The sequence below is a fragment of the Geospiza fortis genome, unplaced genomic scaffold, assembly GCF_000277835.1.
Source record: "Geospiza fortis unplaced genomic scaffold, GeoFor_1.0 scaffold166, whole genome shotgun sequence".
In the NCBI taxonomy this organism is placed as follows: Eukaryota; Metazoa; Chordata; class Aves; order Passeriformes; family Thraupidae; genus Geospiza; species Geospiza fortis.
In genome coordinates, this window is record NW_005054310.1 from 10,581,548 (window position 1) to 10,605,151 (window position 23,604).

Genomic DNA, 23,604 nt, shown 5'->3' on the forward strand with positions numbered 1-23,604 from the left:
ACAAAGCTGCTAATATGAATAAAATAAATTTTTTCCAGGAAAATAAACCTTGCCTAATCCCTTGAACATAGCACCAAGTGTTTTCACCTGTGGGAAACATCCTGGTTTCATATATATTTTCTCTGCTAAAAGATAACCCTAGTGCTTGTAACCTACTAGACTTTTTACAATCAGCTTCTTAAATAAAGACAGAAGGAAAAAAAACCCTGGGAAATATAAAAAATTACTATTTTTCAATTGCATTGTGCAGTTACACAGCTGTTAATAGCACAAGCATCTCCATAAGTCTTTGGGAAAAAACCCAGCTCCCCTGACAGATAAACTTAAGCATGTGGCTGGCTCCTGCTGGATGAACATGTAGCAGTCTTAACCACCTCCCTCAGAATTTTCTTCAAGTCATCAAAACAGAACAGATACTCAAGGCTAATTTTTACAATTTTTACTAATTTTTTACAATTTTTTGTTTGTTTATGATGAGTTCCTGTGAATGTGCTTGTTTTCTATGGAACTACTTTCCAGTGAATTCCTAAGTACTAGCAATTAAGTCAGTGCAAATTTATCCTTGGCTGATGCTGGAGGCTTGGCCAAAATTAGATAACAAACCACAGTTGTTGAAACTGACTTACCCCATATTCCCATAAATACTGCAAACACCAGTGTTCCATAGCTATCAAATATACAGAGTTTCTGGAAAAGTGGGAAAGAAAAAAAATCTTAAAATATAACTGACCATTTTTATTCTTCTACACCAACCCAGAACAGAACCCAGAAGCTGCTTACTGAAAATGTTGATTTTTAGTTTTATGTAGTTTCATAAACAACCCTTGTGGATAGTGTTTCCTCAATTTCTGTCCATGCACACCACTCTCCAGTAAATAAAGGAAATTAAATGTAAAGTTCATTATTAAAAATAAAAGCCATATATGCATTATGAGGGATAGTAAAATGGTGTGCTATCCAACTTCCTTCCATCTGTTGCTTACTAAGAGGAAAAGCAGTGCTTCTGGTCTGGGAGCTCAGGATAGAATTATGGATTTTTAGTACAGCCACTAAGGCCATGGGCACATCTGGTTCTCATAAGCAGGATAACAAATAAGTTAGTTAGTAAAACCACACTGATGAAATACCTCTCTGGTCACTATCTCCCTTTTTTTTTCCATTACAGCCTTTTCCCTGCAATCTTACTTCTTTTATCATGTAAGTGTGCTGATGCAACACATTAAAGTTGGGCAAAATATTTTTGATGAATAGCTGAAAAACTGCAGTTTTGGGGCTGAATCTACGGAGAGGAATGATGAAAGGCTAACATTAGCTTAGTGAGACAAGGTAATGGGGAAAGAAAGTGAGGTTCCTTTTGACAGGAATAAAGAGCAGACAACAGGACATGGCTGTGTGACAGCTTCTGTCATAGCCAACACCAGCCTCTCCTTGTACCCATCTTCTCCTTGGCAACACGGATCAAATTCAAGGCATAGATCCAGATAACTTCTTCATGCAGGGAGGAGGCAGAAATTAGAAATGTCAAAACAAGCTTTAAATGTTTCCTTAGAAAAATTGATTCAGAGCTACTGGATCAAGGCTTTAACTGAATCTTTCCTTCCCTCAAAAAGAAGTACCCCCAAATGAAACCAATTTTCAATTGACCATCTTTAGCAGTTCTGCAGGATGCTGATGGAGGACCAACATTGTTTTATATGTAGTACTAGAGAAAGTGGAACTAAAGTTCAAAAGTGTGTCTAGAAGCTGTAAATGGAGTTACCTTGGATGATTCACAAGTGATGGTGAGATTCCAGTAGGTACATGCTCTATCACACTGAGGGCACATTATGATATTACCTCCTATGTTGGGGTCACATACTTCTTGGCTAAAAACAAAACTAGTCAGTCACTCACCAACACTAAATAATTCTTATAGTCCTTTTTCACACATGAAGACAGTGCAATAATTTCAGGGAATTAAGGAATAATTTACCAGTGATCTGCACTCAAGAATTCCACCCCCACCCCTTTCCCTGGCAACATATTCCCATTTCCATTCATAATCCTCATCTCAAAAATGGATGACACATGAGGAAAATAATTTCCATCCATTGTACATGGTGGTAATTCTCAAAACTGCCCACACTAAAAATAAAACAGCTCTTAAAAGATCTAACTCTCTTCAGTAGGAAACCCACAGCTGCATGCTCACACTTGCTATTATAGCAAGTCTGAAGGGAGAAGGAAGAGCAGCACTGCCTAGCAGAACAAGGAATAGCTGCAAAACCCAAGGACTTCCTAGTCCCTGTGGTCTTCTAAACAGAATCAGACTGGAAATTGTGCAGAGGGGAGCTGCTGCAAGGATTCCTGGGTTTACAGATCTATCTCCTAAGAGCTGGCAAAAGAGCTGCCATCTCACGCACACTGACCCAGCATGGTGGAGGCCGAAAGGTAACGTAATTACTTCCTACCTTACATCAGGGGGGTAAACACCAGGGAGGGAGCTGAGCTGCTTAAATGAATTATAATTCTGGCAAAAAGCTAAATGGGTATAAATTGGGCACAGGACTGGAGCTGTGGAATAGCTTTTCAGTATGGAATGGGAACACCCTTCCAGGAGGGGATATACAGCTGGATGGTCTGTAGGTCCTTTGACACAATGCCATCATTTTTTTCCCCTGGATCATTTGGTCATGATTGAATTTTGTTGTGTTCTGATGAGAGAATCTGTGTCATGGCTATGCCTTGCCTTCCAAGGTATCCTAAGCAGCTGAAGGTCCCTGTGCTGTTGCTCTTCCTATATTTTCCCAGATTAGAGGAAAGAAACTTTTAATGTCTTTGGGTATCTAGTGTAAGGATTACCACAGTGAAAATTATGTATTATGGCAATTTGTGTTAACTTCTGATTGTCACTCTTTTCTTTGTGTTTCTACACTAGGTATGGTGAACCTCATGCAAAATATGAATAAAATTATGAAATAGCAAACTCCCAGATGTCTATCACTGTAATGATCCATGGATATCCATTATTTATCTAATATTTTATGCCTTTGCCTTCAAATCCACTATGGCAGGTGTTCTCGGGCCCTTTAATTTTGCTTCCTTCATTAAGCAATGTCTTGCAAACCCTGTACTGCTCCCCTGTGTGCAGGACTGACCAAAATTGTATGTGATATTAAACCAGGTACCTCCATGTGCAGTTGTCCTTTGTCAGGTATCCATACAGAAAACAGCCAACTCCTACAACTGCAGCCACAGTCAGCATATTTGTGTAAAAGCCCAGCCAAGCAAAGTAGATGCCAATTTTCTCTCCATAGTATTTCCTACAGAGGAGAAAGGTGTTGGTTTTGGTTTTTTTTTTTGAAAAGCAAGGAAATTTGCATTTCTGTTTCAAATGGCTCTCCATTTCACACATTTTATGCCAACCCATATTGTCATCGTCCTCTGGTTTCAAGTTTGGAATTGCAGTAGTATTGTATGCTTTTGTAAAAGGATAGAAATGGGGGTGAAAAAGGAAAAAGATCATGGCTTGCAAAGAAAAATTTTAAGTGGTTGCCTTTTCATAAACCAGCTCATCATGAAACCAATCTCAAATTATGCTCCTATTCATAAGCTGATCTGGGTGTATCTTCCCTCAGAACTGACCTGTGTCTCTGACTTCCCCAAAACCAGACCTATTATGTAGATTTCTCTTTCTCCCTGCATTTGTCCAGTGCCAGTTACACCAACCTGATGAAATCCAGGGGTTGCAGTTTGAAAATGTTTTTAGGATGAGCCCATTCTCTGTAGAGGAGATATCGTTCACTTGGGCAGCTGGGATCAGTCGACAGGTGCCTAAAACTTGACTGCAAAACAGGACGAGCATGAGAAGACAGCACTAAAATCTAACCAGAGTTGCTCATCTCTCATCTCTACAGATGACTTCTATGCCACAAAGCTAGAGTCTGGAGTAGCTTTTAGACAGTCTTACTGCAAGCTACTAACTGCTAGCAGCAGCTCTGAGAGCACACCAGGATTCAGGATAGAAGCTTGTCAGAAAGGCACTGAATGCTAAAGTAAATGCTGTACATATGTGAGCTGAAAATAACAGGGCTCATCATGAACTTAATCTAAGCACATGTCAGCATCTTGGCATTTAGGAATAGAAAATAAAAAAGGATCCATTCTAATTAGAGAACAGGACTGAACTAAAATGGATTATAAGTAGCTTTAACATGCTACACATGCTTTGCTTCAAAATAAATTGTACTAGAATACAGGCTGGAAAGACTGGGGGAAAAATCCAGGGCCTCTAGTCTCTGTTTTAAATTTAAAAGAGAGTTCACATGGAGCTAATCTTTGTATTTCTTAGTAGGCTATTAAAAAAGCTATTTCAAGAAAACCTGTTGTGTTTGAGACATTTTCCATTCTATATCTGTGATGCAACAACATGAGTAATGTTTGTAGAAATCTATCTGCTACTTTTCATTTTCAGCATAGCAGTTATGTATAATTTCAACTGTATAAAAAGACAGTCATTAATTACTAGTCATACTGAGTCCAAATTCCCCATGCCATGATAGAAATATCCTGCAAGGCAGGTTTTAAAGCTTTAAAAGGAAACCTTAAAAATAGCTAGTCACAAATTATATGAATTCTATTCTGTAAATCTTTGATTACTTACAAGAAACATGGTTTGTCTTGATTCTGCCTTAAAAATTTCTTTGAAAACCTTGGAGGCCTCCTAAATATTTTAAGCCAAGTCCATGCAGCTGAAGCAGTTATCATTCCTGACCTCCCATGTTCTCAATGTCTCCTCGACAGAACACACCTTGGACACAGAATGGTGGCTCTGAGGGGGACAAGTTGGGATGTTGCAGTTATGCAATAGATAGAATACAGAAAATCAGCCCTCAGACTTTGCTCACTTTGCATTCACAGCCTCACATGGAGTTGTTTCTTTGTCAAATATTCTGAAATCCGATTTTTTTCTCCTTGATTTTTTTGTGCTATTGCTAGCCTCAGTATACAAAACAATTTTCAGTATAACTTTCTTATTCAAATTATATAATTTAAAAAGCTTCAGAAGTGTAGCTGCAGAAGTTGGATTTTTTATTATTGCGAGGTGAAATTGAAACCAGTGAAGCTTTTCTCTGCAAGATTCTGGCAACACCTGTGAGGCATTGGACTGGCTGGGCAGTGTCCTCCTATAGAAACCCGAGTCTCATGCATGTATGCTGCCATGTTTGGGAACCAAGGGACTATTTCTCACTGTGCAAGACTTTCACATATCCTAAAATGAGATTTGTAGTCTACATCTTTATCAGCAATGTTGATAGGAATTTTAATATTGGAAAATTGCATACTAACGAAACATTGACTTAGGACTGATAATGCAGTATGTCATGGGAACTATCTCTCAGTCCTGGTACTTTACTGAAATACACCTCCCAGAAAATACAAGTCTAAGAACTCTCAAGTGAAATATATTGTTTTTCATTTATAGAAATACATTTTTAACCAAAAGTGCTTTGGAAGAAAATCTCTTTAGCAAAACCACATCCTGTTCTTCTATGTAGATATAATACCAATCCAGGAATAAGGCAATGAATAGTGCTTCTGTCCTTTGATATACCTAGAGGATATATATATCTAGATATAGTTCAGACCTCTAGATATAATTCAGACCTCTATTTCAAAGTGTATTTTAGTTGCAAGCACCAGACTTACATCATGAAGGGGAAATGCTGCTTTGTAGATTCCAGTGTCCAGTAATTTGTTAATGCCAAACTTTTTCACATTATTTTTTGTTGCATATTCCACACGGGACAGGATAAAATGAACCTGAAATTTAAAAAAAATATTTTTGTGTCCTTGCAACCTGAAAGAAATCATATACAGCTATACCTGTATCAGCATACAATCAAGTTAAGAAAGAGTAAGCAGTGTACACAAAATTAATTGCACAGGGTGTACAAACCATTCAAATCTTTCCTTTAAATTCAGTTGGAAGAGAAATAGGATAAATGTAAGTAAAATTTTCCTTCTGGATTGCCCAGGCTATTTCATAAATCACACAGGACTGTTGCATCCCAAACATTTTTAATTTTTTAGGATGCTCTACTGAAGGTAATTACACTGATTTGATAAAAGGAATAGTTTCTTTTTATGGGTAAATGCTAGAAATACTCTATGGACTTACAATTCGGCTTCTGGTTGCAGGATTGAAAAACGTGTCTTTGTCTTGGATGTAGAAGTTGGACAAATGTTCCTTTTGAAAAGGGGCAGTGAAAAACTCTTGCTCAGGTTTGATGATATTTTCATCCACCCTGAAGAGTCTACTGAACCAGTTGAAAGCTGACTTTCGGGTTTTCAGGTCATTGTGTTGCAGGGGCAATTTGATGTGCATAACCTCGGCGTACGTGCACAGCACTTCCCAAGGTGCATGCACCTTCACAAAAATAAGTTTCTCATCTAAAACCTGAGATAAAAGAATATTGAAAATAAGTATGCAAGCAAAGAACTTCTCATTTTAAAAATTCTTGAACTATCTAGAATTTTCCTTCTCTTTACAGCTCATAGATGACCTACTCAAAGTTGCATTCATTGTCCATCCCAGCAAATATATCACTGGCTTCTGTAAAAGTGCTGACATGAGGAAACATTCAGGCAAATGAAGGTATATACAGGTATAGAAAAAAGACAGTTAAATTTTCCCTTAATGCTTAATGTTTACATCTCTGCAAAGTACTTTACAAAGCAATTTAAATGTAACACTTTGCCCATACAGGGTCATTAGGACTCTTTTTTTCTTGTACTTTGACAGGGCAGGGTATGGCTCTGGAGCTGCCAGTAACTCCCCAGCAGCTCAGTTACAACCCAGTGCGCTGGGAGCAGGCTAGGCACTCATGGGTGATCCCGGACAAGAAGAATTCCAAGCTTCCTACAGAGAATGGGGAGAGGGAAAGGGAAATCAGATGAAACTGCTGAAAAAGACAGCATGGGGCACATTTGCTCCCAGTGGAATTCCCAAACCAGCAGCAGTATGCAGTGGGAACCCTGACAACCACTCCTGCCTCCTGCCCACACGCGGCCTGCAGTCCTACTGCTGCCCTGCATTAGTGTCAGCCACGTGAAATTTCCTTATGTAGCTCATTGGCTCAGGGGCACTGGTCAGGTATCTGATCCAGCCTGGGGAAATGTCCAGTTTCAAATGTTTTTCAGCCATAATCACAGCAGAACTATTGAAGACTGCAACAAGCAAGTATTGCACCAGGTCTGCAGCAGCCTTCCAGACAGCAAGCATTTACTTTTTTATGAATGTGAAGAACCAGACTGCATTCTTGCACCTGCAGCAGGAGCCTTCACAGCAGACAAATAAATACTGTGATGCCACGATTCTGAGTCTAATTTGGGAGGAAGGGGGAAAGCGACCATTTCTGGACCTCACTATGGACTACCAGACAATAACAACTTTAGACTGGAAGTGATTGTCCTGGAGAGGGAGACACAGATGGAGCACTGCAGCCCTGCAGGGTAGGAAAAAAGAGAAGGCATTTGGAGGAGCTATAATACTCCCTGCCAGAGACAGCAGCTCTGCAGTTGGTGTGCATTACCTCAGTGCTCTTGAACTGCCTGCAGGCGACACGGCAGCCTTTTGAGAAGCAGGGTCATGCACTGCTCTTCTGGCAGGGGCATTCTGCCCCAAACACACACTAGCCTCCCACCTGTACTACACAGTCAGAGTATGGGAAGTACCTCTCTGCAGGGCACAGACAGTAATTTTTATCTTGCAAGCTCTGAGCAAACATGACCTATGTAATCTCCCAGCTTCATGATGTAATCTTCCAGCTTCCCTTCTTTTATTTTGCAGAGGAAGGAGCAGACATAAGTTTAAAAAGATTTTGCATCAGATCTCAGACACTGCTAACGGAAGAAAGATGGGCCTTTTTTTCTTGAGAGGAGAGAAATCTTACAGTGAATTAATATATCCAGTTTCCTTAATCCCACAGGGGCAGCTCTGCTCTCAGAACAGCCATTCACACAGAGAATAGCACTCACCGACCTCGTCGCTTCTAGTTGCAAGCCATTGTTTATCAGGTTTGATTCATATACTTGTCTCTTCCTCTGTTAAAAGATATTGAACACTGTAAAACATCTGTTCCAAATTTCACAAAAAACGTATGCATAGAAAAATGGAATTGCCTCCCAAAACCTTCATTATGTTATCTCTACAACACTTGATTGCTACTGTGGTGATATGTACAGTCCTACCTACTAATTAATCTGAATCAGTTTTTTTGTCTGATATGCAATATTGTCTTCAAATGCAATTGTGGAGAACTTATCCTCTCATTTTCTGGTATATTTCAGAGGTGTATGACTCATATTTTGAAAATTTGTAAATCTGCTCCAGAAATTTTGATCTCTTTTGCCTTTAGTCACTAAGTGAACTACAATTATCTTCCTTTGGAAAGTCTTCATCTCAAACGCTTTCCACTTCACTTTCCTCCCAGAAACCTGTAACTTTATGCTTCTTTCACAGTAATCATATGAGTTTGCACAGTGGTTCAAACTGTAGTATTCCAGTATATTTTAGTCCATGGACTACCTCTCCAAAGGAAGAAGCTGAGAGCTGTAGCACTTGTAGAGTCAGGGGTGCTATTCCAGGAGCATTTAGTGTCTCCAGAAGGACATAACAAGTTTTTCTCAGTAAAAATCAAATGTGTGGATCATTTTAATTTCACCTCATAGTTACCAGCACTTGGCAGATAGTGAGTTACAAAAAAACCTGAAATGTCTTTCCAATCTTGAATCTGCTCCTCCATACAGATGACCTCCTCCCAAGAAACACAGAAACATCCCCTTTCCCCTCAAATAAAAAATGTACAACTCCATATGGGATTTACAAGAAATTTTGAAACTTCATGTGAAGCAATCAAATTTAAAAGCTATCTGGACCAACTGGGTAGTTTCTCAATGATTTATTTGTTTATGTGAGTCAAGGGTAGCCAGCTCTCCCTGAACTACAAACTACATGTCAAAATACCAGCCTGGGTTATGGGGGGCACCTGTAGGCAGCTGGGGCTGGGAGCTCTCAAGTGAGCAGTTTGCTGGAAGAAGATGAATTTAATGTAAAGCTGAGAGCTTTATTCCTGTTCCAGGGCTAGGGCTGTAATGAGGTTCTCAGAGTGACCTGGACATACTACTTTCTTTCTCCCAGATTCCTTTCATGCCATTGACCAATTTCTTTGCTGATTAATAGGTCCTTAAAGGAATTGGCATCTCCCACTACAGAAACTTAAAGAAGAAGGTCCCAGTGCTTTTTGTCATGTGGTTCCCTATAGCAGTTCTAGCTGCCTTAAAATCTGTGCACAGGATCCAGACCTGCTGCTACCATGAACAACCAGAGTCAACGAATGACCCTCTAGATAAAGTCTTGGGAACTTTGGTAGGTATGTAGAAAGTGGTCCTCAGGGCTAGACTCAAAGCTCACCCAGTCTAGGGGCAAAAAGATGCTTCAGCAAATAGGTAAAAACCATTTCAGAAAACTTCTTCAGAAGTTCCACAGGAACAGGTCAGTTGTGTACCCAAAGAAGTTTCATCCAGTTCTTGAATATTTTAAGATGGTTATAAGTCCCCAAATAAGAAAATGCTATTTTTCCAAAACTCCAGCAAGTCTTGAAATTAATAATTATAGAACTGAATTACAATATGAACAGCCTACCCCATTTATAGCTTGTTACTTCCCAGCTGCAGCAGCTGCATGAGAAAATGATCTCAATGGACTAATTTCATGTTTTGTGAAAAAGCATTTTTCTTATCTGTTTTGGGTTTTCTGCCTTTTTATTCCAGTTAATATCACCTTCTACTCGAGCTAGGGACAAGAAGAGCCAAACATTTCAATCTGTTTTTTTTTTTTTCTCTCATCAACACTTATCACCTTTCTCCTTATTTCTTGCTTTTTTTCAGGACAAAACCACAACCCCAGACTTTGATAGCACTCTTCATGGAGGGATCTCTCCATGTCTCAGAAATTCACTTGGCTATTGGAGACAATATAATGCTGTTTATATTTTTCCTTGTATATATACGTGTGTGTGTAATATAGACATTTATGGTGTGTACATCTAATTATCTTTGCTGTACTGACACCTCTAACTTAAAATCACAAATGTGAATGTGTGTTTTTCTTGCAGTAATATATTTTCTTGCATTTTCAAGATATTCACTATTTAATACATAATAGTGCTCTCCAGTCTCCTTTAAAGCTAAAGGTTTTCAGCCACCTTGGCTTCTAAGTAAACTATATAATGATTTCCTCTGAAATTTTTGTTATATCAAAATTCAACCCTCTTCCCAGTTCATTAATATATGTAGTACACAACACACAGGAGTTTGTCACCCTAGTAGTAACTCTTCTGCCATTTCATCCCACCTCTTTGCTTCTTCTATATTCATGTGGTTGTTTCTAAAATGAACACTACTCAGTCATGAAAGTATTTCAACCCAAGTTCTGCTTTGTTCCAGCAAATAAAACAGGCAGGGGGCTAAACACCTGTTTGATTTTCTTTCTAAATAGCATAAAAATAGATGCAGAGCAATTCTCATTTGTAGAAGTCTAATACTATTTTTAAAAAAAACTTTAAATCAGATTCCTTTAATAATTGATTATGGCAATAAGTTCCCAAAATTAATTTTGCCCTCAAAATCTTACATGAATGTTGACAATATTAAGGTTCCTAATAATACATAAATTCGAATAGTGAGAAAAAAAGCCTCTGGGAGGCTTTGCTAATTAGGGGCTTTGCTATTTTATATAAATGATTGAATTATGTGTATAATGATCTACAGAGGAGCTAGACTTTTACCCAGAGGAGTCTATAGTGGTTTTGCATTCACTGGGGAATACAGTATATAGATATAACAGCTTATTAGGCTGGAAGGTGGAGACCACCCAAAGTTTATTTTAGTATCTGGCATTTTGCTCAGCTACCTGCAAGGCTAAGTTGCAATAATAAAGTAATCATGGTAATGCTGCTGATCTAAATCTGACATAGGTTTTGATGATTGAATGGCTAGTCAATAGACTAAGACACCTAGGATGCATAATCATACACAGTCTTAAGAAAATGAAAGCAGAATGTAAGTAAATGCCAAGTATTACAGGCATGCAGAAGGATCAGCTTTTGTGAGCTGCTTTTTCACCATGGTGCTTTCAATTTCTGGTGATTGTCTTGCCAAGTTGAGGAGATTAACAAGATTGTGGGTCTGGAAATTGGTAGCAGACCAGTAGCATCTTTCCCCCTGTGTGTTGTAAATGGTAGGGAAGACTTGCTTTGATTACAGTGACAGAAGAACTTCAACTCATATCTTTGCTAAGTTTCTTTTGTGCAAAGAGGAAAGTTCCCTATCACAATATCCATGTGGGTTCAGGGAAAAAATCCTAAATAGAAAAGAGAGCTTGAATAGCCTCCTCTGCCTTATCTGACAGGCAACAGATAAATCACAGTCAATAAGAGAAAGTACATGGGACCCAAAGCCTCCCCTATGAAAAACAGCTGAAGGAAGTGAAGAGGATCACTGTAACAATATTAGCTGCCTCACAGTTTCTTTGATGGTGTTTGGAAGCTTTCCCCAAAGTCCCAGCTGTCAGCATCAGAAAACTAACTGATTGAGCAGCTCTGCTCTGTAAGCTTCTTTCCCTTATGTTTGAAGACAATCATAAAAATGAGAAGCAGGACATGCTATAGAGAATAAGCCCCCAAAAAAGCAAACCCAAAGAACTCCAAATACATATTTTCTGATATACCCTTTGATTTTAAGCCAGCTTCATGGTTTTTTGCAACCTGATCCGTGACCGCACAGAACTGGTAATACTGCAGTCTAGCCCTGCCCTCAACACCAGCTTCCAGTCACCCTGTTTGGAAAGAGAATTTCTGTCTTACAGATGTATGTAGTAACTGCAGAGTAACTCCCTCCTTCTATCTGTCTTCATATTCTTCTGTCATCCTTCCTTCCAAAGTAGTAAAATTTGGGTTGGTCGTTGCCTCAGGAGCAGAGGTTTTATTTCAGTGAGTTTCTGCTTCAAAACCATCCAGCTGAGATGAAGGCAGGTGTGTCCACTCTCCTCCCAGTGCCAAAGGTCCCTTCCATACTTATCAGACTTCCTGAGTAGGTTGGCTGAGCACACCACAGGCATGCAGAGCCTGTCATTCTCTACTGCCTCGCATCACTGCATAAAATGGCACAGAGATACCCTTTTACTGTAAACCCAAGTGCTGTTCTCTCACTGCAGGTCTGACACATGCTAAGCAGTGGGATAAGTATAATTCTTGTTTGAAAAGTTACCCAAGCCTATTTTTGGTCATGTTTTTTCTTTTTGTGGTTTTATTGTCGTTGGTTATCTGAACTAGACAAGTATAGAGGCAGGAACTGTTCATTGTTTACTTATGAAAACGAAATTCTCCAGCTCTGATGAATTTGTCAGAAACACTGTACTTAAAAACCCAAACAAGAGGTGTGTAATATTCTCCATGAGTGATAGCTTCATTCAATTTGGAAAAAAAAAATCAATCCATCTGTTTCTGAGAAGCACAGATTCCACCATGGCTGGAAAGGTTTTGCCCACATTCCAATTTAAATTACTGACAGTCTTTCTGTTTATTTCTGTTGGGGGGAAATAGATGGACTAAAATGACATTCTGCATTGATTTAGCTTGAATTTACCTTTCTGGCCCTGATCCTTTGACTTTCAACAGTGAGCTCCTTGAGGACCTCAACAGATGAAACTGGTATTTGGGAGCATTCCTGAAGAGACTGGCGATATTTAAATTCTATTCTGATGGTAAGCTATCCTGACAAATAGGGTACATAAATTGTAGATTTAAAAGATATGCTTTGAGCAAGAATTTCAATTGCTTGCAAGGTACAGTTTCTGGAATCTTCTCCTGGCAGTCTCATTTTTGCTAGTGCTTGCAAAATTAATTGTATACCAACTTTAAAAAGTTTGGAGTTTGAATTGAGTTGCATATTTGAAACTTACCTACTATCTTTTGGATCTATAAATTATGTTAGACAGTTCCCTGAGGCTGTCATTTCATTAGTTTGACTTTGCCTACCCAAAACCAGATTTCAGAAACAGATGAAAACAAGAGAAGCCCTGTGGATCTCCAAGAGCTTCAGAATCCCATTTTTTTTCCTTCTATCAAATCACACCCATGTTTTATTTCCTGCTGTCATCTGAGCTATTTTCCCAAGAATATTGCTTACTACTATAAACTAATGCTGGACCATTCCATTACACTTATCCAATTATTCAGAAAAAGAGCAGAAAGCCATTCAAATCCAATACAATGATACTTCCAGGATCTGAGTCTTCTTTTGCTGCAGAAGAACACGTGGATCTGTGCCCTGTTTCTCTGAATCCGGCCAATTGGATACCTAGGTTCTGGCCTGATTTTCAAATCCTTCTGTCTAAATTCAGTAAGAATTTGGGGACTCCTCCACATTCATAATGTACCATAATAAAACCACCCATTGCAGCACACAAAACATTTCCCTTCAGAAATCTACAGGTGTCCACTAATAATTTGAATTCTGAAGTGACTTCCACATCATGCAATTGGGTGGCGTGCTGTGTGTGTCAGACAGATTTTTTCCCAGTGACAAATCTCTAGATTTCACAGACCTGTAACATTGCACACAACCAGTGCAAAACTTGCTCCTGGCTCCAGTGACTTGAGGATGTCACCCTACAAGAACAGACTTCACTGAATCTTCTATATTTCAGTAAGCTGGAGTTTCCAAATTCTGTGCACAATAAAGCTCTGGATAATAGCTCTATAAAACTGTCAGGGACGTCAAAGAAAGAGTAGCATGGGCAAGGAACCTATTCATGCTTAAAGTACCCTGAATTACACAAGATACTACTTGTAAAATTTGGCATTTTCTGTTCATCATTGATCAGACAGTGATGTATGCAGTATTTAAAACTGATTGTACATGGCAATGCTCCTTATTTTGGTTCCATTTCATCACAAGGATGGAAGTCATTTTTCTCAGAAAAAATTACAACCTAATGAACAACAATGTCAGTAAAGACAAGCTATAAAGTAGGTTTTATGCCAACATTGATGAAAGCTGAGCGTATCTTGGGCAGCACCAACCCCACACCATTCTGGGAACTGTGATAGGCCAAAACGTTAATTTCCTTCCTGGAATTCTAAGGATGTAAAGCTGCACCATAAATGTAATCTTAATTTCAATCTCAGATATAAGGTATATGTGCACAGTCCCCCTGTTGCTTCAGCTTCTACTTATGCATGGAAATACTGGTTTTGGCTTCCTTCTGACACATCCCAGTCACCCTAGGCTCATGTGTCACTCTCCTGGCTGTACTTCTGTCCATACAGGTTTTGTTGGCCACTTTGCTGTCAGGCTGCACAGCTGGCTCTTGTTCAGCTTGCTCTCCACGAAAACCACTGGGGCCTCTTCCCCAGAACTGCTCCCCAGCTGCTCAGTGTTCCCCTTATCTGGTCACTAGTCTGATATGGTCTTGTCTCACGTGTTGCGTGTAGGTAGATTGCTTCCTCTTCCTCAGCACACCACAGAGCCAACCTGGCTGCAGATCTTTGTGGAACTAAGACCTTGGAAAGTAAAGTTTTTATGCAAGCACCTACCTACAATCTCCTGGTCTAATTATTAATGGTTTCATTCTGGCTAATGTCTTAGCATTAATACTGCACTGAAAATACTACTCCACTGCTCACATTTAATTTCCATCACTACTTAGAAAAGATGCTCATTATATTTTTAATATATTTGGGCAATGGCCAAGTATTACAAACATAAATGTAAAATGCTAATTGATAAAAACAATTCTTTCTAAAGGGGCAGCTTTTTTGTCTAATTACCTCTTTCAATTAATTTATATTGCTGATCCTGTGATCATGAGTAATACAACATCCACCCACGGCAGGACTCCCTCAAACCCTACTAACGACATTCCTTATGGCTGTCCTCCTAATGCCAACAACAACACTGTGTAATGAGTATCAACCAACTTAGCTACAGGCCTTTTTACTCCTACTCTTCTATTTCCTAACTGCAAATTATTATTTGTATACGAGCTGCTTTCAGTGATATCTTTCTCCCTGCCTCTCTCTACCAGAGGCTGCTGCTGGGACATGGATTATTACTAAATCAGAGGAGGATGTGGGTGGATGGGGGAGTGCAGATGCCAAGGGAACAATCTCATAGATGCTTATTTCTCAGACAGTTCAGTGGCATGGCTGAGCTCGTTTTTGTGACCCTGCGTGCCATAAAGAATGTAGTCCTCTGATGGCACTGATGAAATGATTAAAGAATAATACTTAATCTATTATTGTGTTTCATTGATAAGGAGCTATGGAGCTGTGGATGCTAAGGAGCATCAAAAAGTCACTGGCTTGAGTCAGAAACTTTGCAAGGTCTCTAGCAAGGGTGAAGCTGCTGAAGTGCCAAGGGAAAGAAACATCCAAGAAAAATTCTGGTGGCAGATGTGCAGTTATTTCCCTTGAACAACTTAGCTATGTTATCAGAAGTCAGCAGAATGTCAGCAGCTATGTTCATAACTGTGATCTGGAGCAACTGGTCATCTCCCTCCTTTGGGTTCCTCTGAATACTCTGATTTTATTACCAAAGTCCATTAGGGGTCTAATTGAATCACTGTAGGTATAGAAAATTTTCCCAGTGGGAAGATCTTGGTGTCCAACTCTAACCTGACACCGGCATTTTCCTGCTCACATCTTCTGAAGGGTGGCCTCCCATCCAGGAGGGTGCTCTGAGGTCCCCAAGCACACGCTGACAGGATGTGCAGTGCTCTGCCCACCCACACAGCAATCTAGCATCTCGAGTCCTGTTCCCTGCTCTTTTGATGGGCTTCAGTCTCCCAGCTCCCAAGAGTAGTCTGAGGATAAGGCAAAGCAATTGCTGTTCTGAGTGAGGGCACTGTCCTTTCTGCCCACAGCTCTAACATCCAATATATGAAAAATAACTCACCTTTTGCTTTTTACGATCACTCCTCCTATGAGTCATTTTTTTACTTTCATCTTCATATACCAAAACAAAGTCAATTCTTCGCTGCCCATCTTTGAAGAACAAGGAGTCAGGTTTATCATCAAAATCCACCTGAAAGGCCGGTGGCATAGGTTAATATGAAGATTTTTACTCGCTAGTTCCTTACTTGCTTCCCTTTACCCAGTAGTTCACTGAACATAGAAATTCAACATAAATCAGCCTTGTGTAACAGGAAGCCCAAAATGACAAAGCTGCACAGAGTAAAATGAAGAAAAATAAATTATCCAGAGGAATTTGTCAGGTCTCTGCATGACATCAAATCAACAGAACCTTGACCTAACTTTCTTCTTTAAAAATGGTACACTAGATTTCCATAATGACAGAAGCACTGGGATGCAGCACCAGTACCAAATAATGCATCTGTCTAGTAATTTGTACACCATCATGGACATATCATTAGATAGTTTGTCTACAAAATTGTTGTTGCCTGATGGGAGTCTCAGAATTAGTGCATTCCCATCTGTTCCCTTACCTGAACAAATGTAAGCATCTCTGCAATTACTAAAAAAAAAGAAAAAAAAGAAAAAAAAAAAGAAGTAGTTTCATGCATGCTTGTACTTAAACCCACCACTGCCAAGAGAATAAAGAACATGGTCAGAGCAGAGATGAGATCTCCAAACAGACACATATTATGTGGATTTATTTCTCATTTTATCTGCAACAACTCAGCAAGCAAAAACACATTGTTGTGTGCCACACATCCATCATGTTATAACAGATGCCAAAATCAAAAGTTTTAATATATCCATAAGCCATTATCTAGTCCCTGGAGGAAAGTAGGATAGATTGTCATATCCACTAATAACATCTTAATGTGTTATTTCATGTGTGAAACGATACAGATACCTTGGTGACAGGGAAACCTGAACGCTTGGATAATGATTCTGTAGTTTCTTGGAGTTCCCTGGGGGCAATATCACACACTACCACTCCCCTCTTTTCAGGTAATATACAGCTGTAATGTTATCCAAGTCATGCTGTGTAATGTGCACCAGCCACTCAGGTTCTTGGCCAAATCCGTCCATGCTGTTAACGGAGGTGGTGCCGCTGAAGTTGATCCTGAAAGCCTGTAGTGGGACTCAGCACGGCATCAGAGACAGGAACATCTCCAAAGCTGGCAAGGCTCCCACTCAGAACTGCAGAGGAGCCTTGGCCTCCAGCTCACTGGGCATGGAGGGTTGGGCAAGACAGGATCAGATCAGGAAAAATGACACAGAATAATCTCTTGCATTTGCTGTGGATGTAGCAACGATTCCCAGATGTCCCATCGCTGGAATTCCTCTGTCAGTTCAGACCAAATTTCGTGAGACATGCCAGGTCAGGTTTTGGAGGTCTAGGATGTCTGGTCCACAGAAAGACCACAGAAACGTGGTTATGGTGTCAGAAACCACAGCAGTGCAGTCTGAAATGGCTGTTCTTCAACTATGAAGAGCCAAGAAGAATGTCAGTCTTCAGTCAGGAACACCCAAGTTCCAGGGAGCATATAGTGTTTTAGGAACCACGTGTCAGTTTTTCCAAAACAAATTTTCTCATGTTTTTTTTTTGCAAAACCTCTCCCTGTAGATTATTTTGTACCTGTTTATTGGCTGAACCAAAACAGGTGACTGAGATGTGTCCCCCTGTAATTATGACAAAATTTCCATATTTTAAATAAACTCGGGGGAGTTTAAACTCACAATTTTTTTCTGTTGCATGTACAAAGGCTAGGACCTGCTGCAAACAAGTCCTGTTGACTTAGTTGCTTCAAAAGTCTGAGCAGATTCTTGAATAGAACAGTTTTCTTTGAATGCCACCTGTGTGCTGGGATTTGTGACAAACCTGACAGCAAGCAGCTGCTGACACACATACACATATGGCCAGTATACACACATTCTGCATGTTAGTTTCACAGCCTGGGATAGGATTTAGAGACAACCTAGGCAGTCACCAAATCAACATACAAATGCATACTGTGAAAAAAGTTTCAGGGAAAAAAAGGCAATCAATTTCCAGATGACATCACCAGAACACAATGACACCGAGTATCTCTATCAGCCAAAGCAAGTTACGGGTGTGAATTTCTAAATTCTTGAGAGATGAAGCTGGCATAGTCCTATCAAGAAATCAGAATTGGTGGCGACAAGCTCTCCTCCTGCTGAGGACTAGTTACAGGTGTAAAACACAGCCTTGCCGCTATAATTTCCAATCTCAGTTAAAATATAGCCACAATGATTTCATGTTGACAAGATTTGCTATTGGGAGGAAAGCACCAACAACAGCCAACAGCCCCTGCTGGGACACAGCCTGGGAGGTGCCTGAGCAGCAGGCACAGAGCCCAGCCTGGGAGCTGCTGCTCTCCCCTGGGACCCCAGTGGGCTGTGGCACACCATGGGCTATGATGGCTCCGTGTTGCAATGTGGAAACACAGGGCCCAGATCCTGTGAAAATGAATAACAGGGGGAAGGGTTGCCACTGCATAAAGCACGAGGTCTTTTAACTGGGCTTTTTTCTCTTTGGAATCTTAGAAACATCATTATAATAAGCTATGTTTAAAGACACACAGTTTAGTTGTGAAAGTCAAGCACTCAAAAACATAAAAGTAGGAAAAGCTATAACTTTTTTTTTCACTGCAGCTTTTAGCACATTTTCTGATAAGACCTGTCCTCAGGATAAAGAAAGACATGGAAAAGAGCAAACATCAAATCAAGTTTTGATAGAAGAGGATTTGATGGTAATTTGTGTTTGCATAATTTCACTGAGTAGTTTTCCTTTAAATGTAGTCTTTTTTAAGCTCAAAAAAGCAGTGATAACTGGATTATCAATAATAATTTATCATATTAAAAACGATATGTACAATAGTTATAAAAAACAGTTTATAAAATAAAATCTGCCTGTTAACCAGCATTCTGACTGATAAATTCACTTACATAAGTGTTGTCATTCACATGTGTGTATAACTATTATTGTATGTATACACCTTTATCTCTCATTCACACACTATGCACATATAAATTGAATATAGCTGAAAGATTAATAAATATCAGACCGCATGAATCCAGATACACAGAAGTTTATACTTATGGAGCTAACTTCTTATATGTAATCTCCATTGCTTTTAATCACAAGGACATTGTTCAGTTGGCCTTTCCACAGACACATTATATATCAATAAAATAATAAAGAATTGACTCATGAGGCCTGAACATCAAAGAGATCAAGATTTAGACCTATACAAATAGATTATGTAGCTCATAATAAATTAAATATTGCTGAATTAAAATTAAGAAGTAAAATGTGAAAGAGAAGGTAATAGCCAAGTTTCCAACAGCCACATTAACTTACATGTGTGGGGTATTTTGTAATCCTTACTGATAGCTGGTAATGAAAAATCATATATTATTCAACATTACCCAGGGAAAAACAGGACTGGAAACCAAAAAGATGTAGTGTACTTTGAAGTTAGCATTTCCTTTGAGACAATGTTTGTTTTGGGTTTTTTTTAATATGTAATATTATTTGACAGTTTTACAAATGTTACTATCCTACCAATGCACACAAGCTTGCATACATAGACAAATTAATGGGGCTGAAATTTCAATACATAGTTTTTTAAAGTATCAGTAGCAAATTACAGCCCCAAATAACCAACAGGCCCATTGGCACCTCTTCCAAAACACAGGACTATTTACTGCGCTATTTAATTTTTTAGCCTTGGCATAAACTCATTTTTAAGTACCAGTGGAGGCAATCAGATGTGCACTCTAATGTTTTAATAATACTCTAATGGACAGCAGGTTAATGCTGATTAACACCACCAATAAAAAAAATATATATCTATATAGCTGTGAAATACTAATTATACTTAGCGCACAATCTGCAGCCTTTAATAACTGTCCAAATGCTGCACAACCAACTGCTGCTACCAGGGAACTAGCAGCTGCTTTTTGAACAGAAGGACTCTGAAGGAGAGAAGGACCTGGCCACGAATACAGTTTTTTGCAATACTGAGGTTACACTTCTGTGGGTTAGCCTAGAGGCAACATGGCCACGTCCATGTGGCTGTACCTCTGTGCTTCAGTTTGGAGCAGGTCAGATCAGGTGAGCATCACAGGCTCTTCACTCCAGGGAACAAGGTCTGAGGAGCCTGTGGCAACCAAAAGCCCAGAAATGTGTGTAAGGCAGACATCACCTCCTCAGCACCAAAGCCTTCTCCACAGCCCCACTGCCGGGCCCTCACTGCCAGCAATGCACACCAGGTGCTGGGTGTGGGATCCTGCTGCAGCTGGGAGGTGCTGCACTGCTGCGGCCACATTGAAGGAGTGGTCATAAGCAGTGCCATGCCATCAGTGCCAAGAGTGCTCTGCCATGCTCTCCCCTTCCCTTACACACCTGATCTTCCTTGTCCCTGAGTGTGTCCCCCTGTGGCCACCTCGGCAGAGGAATAAGGAACTTCATGCTCTCTGGTAATCCAGCACAAGCCATCGCCAGCCAACAGGCCTGGCTCTCCCAGACCCTGGGACACAGTAGCACTTGGAAAAGGGCAAGTGGGACAGGAAGACAAGTTTGGCCCAGCACAGAAGGCTGAAGGAGCGATTTTGGCTACAAATGCCCACACCATGGAAGGTCTCCTCAGCCCCTTGACTCAGAGTTCACCAGGAGGGAGATTTCTGCATGCCCTCCTCAGGTGTAACCAGGCTGGCTGGCGTCTAAGGGAGCTGCCGTGTGTCACTCAGAGCTGCTCCTGTAGCCATGGCTACACACGATGCCTGCAGTACTTTAAAGGAGAACGTGCAGGCAGAAAGCTCCTTTCAGCAGCAGCTGTGTTGCAGGGAGGAAAAATGGTTGCACTTCCAAGAAACCTGCCTCACTTTTCCAGGCTTCTCTAGACAAGATATAGTTAAATATTCAGTGAGGATAATGGTGGGATGGGCAGCACAGAGACAAGCATGAAGAAAAATATGTGCACAGGAATTGCAGCTATTTATTGTTTACTAATACCCTGAACAAGCACAGTATTGTGAGCTGGATTTTTTAAATAACAAGAGATTCTGCAGGAATGATTTCTCTAACTGGAAAGATGATAGAAGTGCTTTATTTTGCCTGCAAGAGCCTTTGGTGTGACTGTCAATAGCGCCAAATGTAATCATTACTGGAGGGATAAACTACTTGTCTGCAACCTCACATAATATTCAGATATGCTTCAAAATAGCATCCTGCAGCATGCCAGTGAATAAATCAGTACTGGGAAAGAGGAGAGCAGAGCAGAGCCTGTGTAACATTGCCTCTGCTGATAGGCACCTGCAAAAAACCCTCCCACGGGCACAGAGACAGGCACATGGGGGATCTGCAGGTTACACTTCAGTTGAGGGCTTTATGAAGGGGAAAATTTCAGACTGACTAATTAGGAGCACAGTTATTTCTCTCTGTCTGCTGCAGGAAACTTGAAAACAAGTAAATAAAAAGAAAACAAACTATATTACCGGGGTATCAGGAAACATAATTATTTGTAAATGACTTTGAGATCATCTGAAGAAAATGTTACAGAAATACAAAGTTCTTACTATCACAGCCATATAAAAAGATTTTTATTGCTTCAGGTTCTGAGCAACCTATAGAGACAGCTTTCTCCATTAAGACCAACACAAGCATTTTTTTCTGGATTACATTGATATATATAATATATAAGATAGTATTGGAAGATGTAAGTTTATTTGCATATTGCATAATAATGTTGGTCTGTCTCTGGAGGACCATAAAACTGCTGTGCCTTTAACACTTTCCTTTATTATTCATATTTTTTAATAACAACAGAGGACTGTTTTCATTCTCTTTTTAGCAATAATGTGAATATTAGCAAGCACTTCATCAGAAGAAGGTTTTTTTTTCATTTCTTTCACACGCAAAGGAATTTCAGCTATGTAACAAATTGAAATAAACTGAAACTAAAGAGAAGTAGAAAAAATATGGGGTGTCAGTACAGTCATGCGTTTCTGTCAGCAGAAAGCAGCTGGTAACTGGCCAGGCATTGGGATGCCTTGTCCCCTGAGCTAAGTTTGGACCAGACACCCACTTGACTTCCTGTCTGAGCGTCAGGTTGCTGCTGGCTGCAGGAGGAATTCCAGTCACTCCTGATTAGAGAGAGACCAAATGGCCTTGCTTTTAAAGAAAATGAAGAAAGTACTCACTGAGAACCTGCTTTTCAGCAACTCCCATCTTTCATGGGATGCAAGAGCTGGAAAATTCACTCTTTTGAACTTCCCAGAAGCCTTCTTGCAAAAGAAATTGTATGTGAGGGGCAGCAGTAATAGAAAATTTGAAGAAGTTAACCTTCTCCCTGCAGATATTCACTCTCAAATTATTGTTATGTGCTAATTCAAATTATCTACCTACAAACCAGATAAGCTGCAAAACGAAACACTTCAAGGAAAAGGCTTGAATTAATGTTTTCTGTGCAGTTTTGTCTTCCTTGTACATGTTGTTTATGATACATTATTAAATTGTAGCATGACACGCTATATTTCTATGCTCCTTGTAGTAGCTATGGAATACTCTTTATTACCATCTTCATTTAATGTCTGGTGGGTTTTTTTGGTGGTTTTTTTTTGTTTGTTTGTTTGTTTGGTTGGTTGGTTGGTTGGTTTTGTTTTATTGGTTTTTTTTTTTGTTTTGTTTTTTTGGTTACACCTCATTTAAATAGCTCAAATGCTTAAAATAGGGACTTCCTTCTGACTATGCTTTTGGTATTCTCCTCATAGAATCTCAGTGTTTTGCAAATGTTGTGAAATTTAATTTTAAAAGATCCTCCAGGACAGAAAGCAACAGTATATCTCTCATTTTAATGGTCATGAGGCATCTAAACATCTATGCCAAAACCTGTTCACTGTCTCCTAAATTTGGAGTTACAGCTTTATACAGCAGGACAGTGACATTTTTCCAGTGAGCTCAGCAATTCTCTCTCTTCAAAGAGCAATACACTCAATTCCAGGTCCACATGTCACTCTCTTGCAAATGCAAACAGGACCATGGATATTCTCCTTTGGCACTCAGCAAAAAAAAATCTGGCTGCAACTCCACAAGTCTTGGACAGAAATCCTTTAGCAGAGGTTGTCCAATTATCCAGGACTAAACTCAGTTTTTCTAGTGGTAAGAGCATTTCATTCCTTCACTGCAATTTCCTGCCACATTTAAAGCTTCATGAAGTACCACGAACAATATCCTCACAGATTTTTGGCTTTTTGGAGATAATTGTCCTATTCATGTGCCAAATGAGGCAGGGGTCCCGTGGCAAACTCAGCTTATGAAACTGTAATTAGAGAAAGCACCATAAGAAGAACAGGACTGTTTCTATTAGCCAATAGTTTACTTAGTTTTGGCTCCTCAGAAGAACTTGCAGAATCAAATCAAATTTCCAGAATACTTCTGGCATGATCTAAGTTTAGACAAAAGGCACAGTACTTTCCTTCTATTCAACTGTTTCAGATCAGGCTTCCTCTTCAATCTCTGTTTCTAGCTACAATTAGCTAGAAACAATATGCAATAATTTATTTA

General features: G+C 39.7%; 1 protein-coding gene across 1 annotated transcript in view; it reads right to left on the reverse strand.

Moving 5' to 3' along the window:
* ANO6 (anoctamin 6) overlaps positions 1–23,604 on the reverse strand; it is a 115,112-nt gene that overhangs the window by 19,449 nt on the left and 72,059 nt on the right. The window contains exons 5-12 of the mRNA XM_005419302.2: positions 16,000–16,128; positions 8,020–8,085; positions 6,161–6,439; positions 5,689–5,802; positions 3,709–3,824; positions 3,168–3,302; positions 1,760–1,865; positions 627–687 (exon numbers count right to left, since the gene is read on the reverse strand). Of these exons, the coding sequence (XP_005419359.1) occupies positions 627–687; positions 1,760–1,865; positions 3,168–3,302; positions 3,709–3,824; positions 5,689–5,802; positions 6,161–6,439; positions 8,020–8,085; positions 16,000–16,128 (1,006 nt within the window). The remainder of the gene's footprint in view (positions 1–626; positions 688–1,759; positions 1,866–3,167; positions 3,303–3,708; positions 3,825–5,688; positions 5,803–6,160; positions 6,440–8,019; positions 8,086–15,999; positions 16,129–23,604) is intronic.